This window comes from Sinocyclocheilus anshuiensis, unplaced genomic scaffold (genome assembly GCF_001515605.1).
Source record: "Sinocyclocheilus anshuiensis isolate Anshui unplaced genomic scaffold, SAMN03320099.WGS_v1.1 scaffold711, whole genome shotgun sequence".
Classification (NCBI taxonomy): domain Eukaryota; kingdom Metazoa; phylum Chordata; class Actinopteri; order Cypriniformes; family Cyprinidae; genus Sinocyclocheilus; species Sinocyclocheilus anshuiensis.
Window position 1 is genome coordinate 357,867 of NW_015552595.1, and position 5,417 is coordinate 363,283.

At 40.2% G+C, this 5,417-nt stretch overlaps 1 protein-coding gene across 1 annotated transcript in view; it reads left to right on the top strand.

The window, feature by feature from the left end:
* Positions 1-109: 109 nt before the first annotated feature.
* Positions 110-5,417, top strand: part of LOC107665630 (voltage-dependent calcium channel beta subunit-associated regulatory protein-like) — a gene marked incomplete at its 3' end in the record, with an annotated part of 7,102 nt that continues 1,794 nt past the window's right edge. Inside the window, exons 1-2 of the mRNA XM_016456569.1 lie at positions 110-381; positions 3,939-4,001. Of these exons, the coding sequence (XP_016312055.1) occupies positions 3,963-4,001 (39 nt within the window). The remainder of the gene's footprint in view (positions 382-3,938; positions 4,002-5,417) is intronic.

The following is a 5,417-nucleotide window of genomic DNA, read 5'->3' on the forward strand; positions in this document are numbered from 1 at the left end:
AGAGAGAGAGAGAGAGAGAGAGAGAGAGTGTGTGTGTGTGTGTGTGTGTGTAAAGCGGCAGAAATCCTGCTTCATCTTCATCAGTTCATGACGTCATGCGGCAGTGTGGCTCAGACCCGCTTCGGGTTTTGCTCTGGTTTTGTGAATCAGTGGTTTCTGCAGTGAAGCACCACCCTCCTCCTCCTCCTCATCCTCTTCTCTGACGCACATGAGGAGAATCCCAGCGCTCGCGTCACCCGCGCCAGTGGGCGTGGCGTCGCTCCGCTTCATTCATAAAGTCCGGCTGCCATTCGGATGAAATGTAACGCGCTGCTGGAGCGTTGTGCCATCGGCGAGCGCTTATAACGCGTCCCTCATTCGGACAGCATGAATTACACATAGGTGAGTGATGCTGTTTAGCGACGCGCGTCCTGTCTGCCTGCGTTTAACGCGTTGGAAATGCAAATTGTTGTAAATGCAGCGAGTGTGGAGCGCGGCGGCGCGTTCTGCGTGCGTCTGGTGTTCATCAATAAACAAACAAACGAACGCGTCTTTGGGTTGCTGATGTGTCCGCGCGATGATGGAAATCTGCCGCGTCGCGTCGAGCTCGAGTTATGACGTCAAGCCTCTGGATCGTAACACGAATAATGACGTCAGTCAGCAGCGCGTCGCGTCAGTGCGCAGCAAAAGACGGTTGTGTGAGTTTTAATATGATTTATGTAACGCGCGACATACATTCACATGTAAAGAGCGCGTGAAACAAGCATCACTGACTCTCTCTCTCTTCAGATGCGAGCTTATACTGATCAGTTATTCTGAAAGGCTTTAATTATTCTAATTAACTGGCTAGTGGCGCGGAGTTTATTAAGCTCCAGCAAATATATATATGTGTGAGTGTGTGTGTGTGTGTGTGTGTGAATACAGTCAAACCAAAAATTATTCAGACACCAGATATAATTTGTGACATATTGTTTACTAGTGGGTGCAGGACACTATAGCTCATTTATGTAAGTGAGGAGAAAAAATAAAGTAAACTCTGACATATTACACCCAAAAATTCTTCATACAGTGGACTAAAATGATTCAGACACTTTGACCTGAGCATGTTTTGCTGAAGTGTTATCTGACATCATCAAGCTGAATTTGTTCTGACACAGTTTAACTCTGAGTTCTTCTCATATTTTATTACCATAAATAAAACAGTTATCAAATAAGCATGTGTCCTATTCTTTATCCTGAACATTGGTGTCTCATATTTTACAGCAGTCAATGCAATTTATGAAAGAATTCAATTAAATCTGTATGTGGGTGTGTGAAAAATTTAGATTGAACCCACTTTGTAATCGTTAACATTTTCATAAGTAACTATAATTTAATTACACATTTTTTTCTGTACCTGTAAGAGATTACAGTTACATTACAGTATATATAATGTAAATGTAAAAATGTAAGAAAAGAGATTTCCTCCGTGAATAGCCCACACGAGCGCTGTATGCTGTGTGTAACTGCAGTGCTTGTAGATTCTGCTGTCCTACTTTCTGCAGTTATCAGCACTGAACGCCACAGCATCCTCCATCAATCCCATAATGCCCCAGTGACATCAGCGGGCATCTCTGGCTCTGCTCTGTGTGTGTGTGTGTGTGTGTGTGTGTGTGTGTGTTTTCCTCATGAATACTCAGTGCTGTGAGCCGCTCAGTTTCCCAGCATCACTCATGCACAGGAAGCACTGAGTCGCTGGTTAATGGTCAGTGTGTGTGCGGTCAGAGAGTTAAACAGCTGTAATGAATGCTGAATCAAGCACAGCCGGACTGTTTATGGCTTCTAGTTCACTGGACGTGTGTGTGTGAGTGTTTGCATCATCGGTCCTACCGGAGTGTCTCTCAGTCCAGTGCGTCTCAGTCCGTTTCGCAGCAGGACACGCGTCACATGACCACCTGTGTCATATACGAGAAATCAAATATAACATTCATTAACATTTGCATGACCCGCATAAACTCAGCAATATGTGTCAGTAATAACAAATATCTTGACCTGTCCTTATTATTAACTAAAACCATAAAAACATTTCCATTACTTGAAATAAAATATTATTATATATTAAATAAAATATATTTTATTTCAACAAGCTGCCAAGGCAACATCTCATTTTCATTGAACTGAAATAACAAAAACTTTTTAAATAAAAATGACAGCACATCAAATTTAATACAACTTTAAATAAAATTCAAATAAAAAATTAACAAATAAAATAACGTCTAATCAAAATATTGACAAAAACTATAATAGTATACAACTACTTCTCGTTTTCATTTAGTTTGTTAAAGTGCTAACATAACTTAAAATTAAATAAACTAAAACCTAATAAAAACTATACACACAAGCAAAAACTACTAAAAATGACAAAAACACAAAACAAAATTACTAAAACTTTAAAATTAAAATAAAATGTTTGTGTGTCGTCACCTTTATTTGTATAGTGCTTTATACAATACTGGTTCTGTCAAAGCAGCTTTACAATGTTAAACAGGAAAATAGTTTGTCAATAATGCAAGAGGACAGAGTCATTTTTCAGCTAAAGTCAGTTCATTGATGATTCAGTGATGTAATCATCCAGTTCAGCTCTCTTCAATAGTGTCTGTGCAATCAGTCAAGCGTCCCCAACTAAGCAAGACAAAGGAACCAAAACTCCATCGGTGACAGAAATGGAGAAAAAACCTTGGGAGAAACCAGGCTAAGTGGGGGTCTAGTTCTCCTCTGACCAGACCAAACTAGCATGGCGTGGTTTAATTCCAGGCTGCAGCACAGGTCAGATTGTGCAGAGGACTCGTCTGGTTCCCGTGGTCTTGTGCCGATGGCTGTCGAGGTGATGAGGTCTTCACTGGGGATCTGTTTTTAGTTGACGTGGTCTCCGCTGACATTCAGGGCTGTAGAGGTCGTCTCTAGCTGCTGATCCACCGTCTGATCTGGATACAGACTGGATCCAGGTTAAAGAGATGGGTCTTTAATCTATATTTAAACTGACAGAGTGTGTCTGCCTCCCGAACAACACACATGTTGTTTTTTTAGATGATTTAAAAAGTTTATACAATTCTTCTTCTCCTATAGTAGAGAATGAGTGGAATTGTTCCTCAGGCGATCTATAGCACACTATCTGATGTGATACTGTAGCTGACGGCTGCATGGTTACAATTTTATCTCTAATAGTATCGATCTTGGAAGTAGAGTATTTTATAAAGCCATTACAGCTGTGCTGTTGGGAAATGTCAACACTTGTTGATGCTTTATTTTTCTATAATTTAGCCACTGTATTGAATAAATGCCTGGGGTTGTGTTTGTTCTCTTCTAAGGGAGATGAAAAGTAAGTAGATGTATCAGTTTTTAGAGCTTTTCTGTAGGAGAAAGTACTTTCCCTCCATGCAATACGAAATACCTCTAGTTTTGTTTTCTTCTAGCTGCGCTCCATTTTCCGGGCTGCTCTCTTTAGGGTGCGAGTGTGCTCGTTACATCACGGTGTTGGACTGTATTCCTTAATCATCCTTAAGCGTAAAGGAGCAACCGTATCTAAAGTGCTAGAAAAGAGAAAGTCAATAGTTTATAGAAAACATCAAGTTTTTCTGAGCTGTTGAATTTTCTGAGGAATTGAGACAAATTGGGAAGATTATTTACAAAGCAGTCTTTTGTTGTAGAAGTGATGGTTCTACCATATTTGTAATGATGTGTTCTGATCCAGATGGACGGTCGTTCTGCAGTGATTCTGCTTATGTTGCTGAGTCAGCGCTCAGGGGTCCTGATGATGGACGAGCGTCTTTACCATATTTGGAATGATGTGTTCTGATCCAGATGGACGGTCGTTCTGCAGTGATTCTGCTTATGTTGCTGAGTCAGCGCTCAGGGGTCCTGATGATGGACGAGCGTCTGTCCGTCTGACTGCCTGTTATTTTCTCTTGTGCTTCATACAGGCGTCTCACACATGCTTCTGGACCATGAGTGATGAGTCTCCGTTACAGACGCGCCTCACCACTGTGAGTACAACCAACACACACACACACGCGCACGCGCACACACACTCACACGCACACACACACTCACTCATTCACTCACTCACACGAGGGGAAATTATTTTTTTTTTATATTTTTTTTTTCTGGTGTATATTTTGTCACTTCAAGTAAAAGCAAAAACTAAAATAAAATGTAAAAGAGGCTAAAAGAAGCAGCATTTAATAGGATTCTGTTCCAGCAGCTGAACTCTGATGCATTATGTATGTCTAGTGTCTTTTATTCTGCTGGCAGGTGAGAAAATGTTGCTTTACTTGAACTGCGAAACATTTTTTTTCCCAAAAGAACCAAATTGATGATTGGAAATATGTCTATATTTCCTTCATAGAAATGAATGGGAAACTTTGGTAAAGGAGCCGCTGTTCTTGCAGTTTTCATGCAGAACATCAGCATGAGAAACTGCAGACGAAATGTTTTTCTGTCTTTTGGCATTTCTCTGCTGAAAGTCTGTGCTGTTTGGAGACGCACTGAAGCTCAGTGAGAGGAAATCTGTTTCCAAATTCATTCGCTGCGGATGAGAAAAACAGGAACAGCTTGTGTTAATGGGTGTGTTCACAATCACGTCACCCGTATGACATACCAGAGGATTCAATGTGTCTGGTACACCACATCCCACCATCAGCAAAACCTGTGACAGACATAGAAATTAATCAAATAAATCTTTAAAAATAATTGATAGATCTAACTCTGATGCTCTGAAATATCCCCCCCAAAAAATGATTACAGGCATAAAAATTCTTACTTATTGGCATAGCTTGTATAGGGTTATCATATGCATATGAATAAAAATACAGTAAAATTGTGAAATATTATTGTAATTTAAAATATCTGTTTTCTATGTGAATATCCGTTAAAATGTAATTTATTTCTGTGATCAAAGCTGTATTTTGATTTCTCCAGTCTTCAGTGTCACATGATCTTCAGAAATCATTCTAATATACTGATTTGCTGCTCAAGAAACATTTCTGATTATTATCAATGTTGAAAACAGTTGTGCTGCTCAATATTTTTGTGGAAACTGTGATGCATATATTTTTAACATATATTCACATATAAAACAGCTATTTAAAATTGTAATATTTCACATCTTTATTGTTCGAGTGTATCTGGCGGATCTGAAGCCAGTCGTGTTTCACCTGCTGTAGGTGAGGAAGCTCCTCGGGTGAGGGAGGGGCCGCAGGGAGACGGTTGCCATGGAGACACAGACGACAGATTCACCTGACAGAGGGAAACCCCTCACAGGATGCCTGTTTGTGTCTCAGTGCTGCACACTAATTAGTTTACATGGAGCACAGATGGAAAATCTCCATAAGCACATGCACTTAATGTTTGTTCGCTTCACACACACACACACACACACAGGTTTGTTTTTGTGAAAAGTG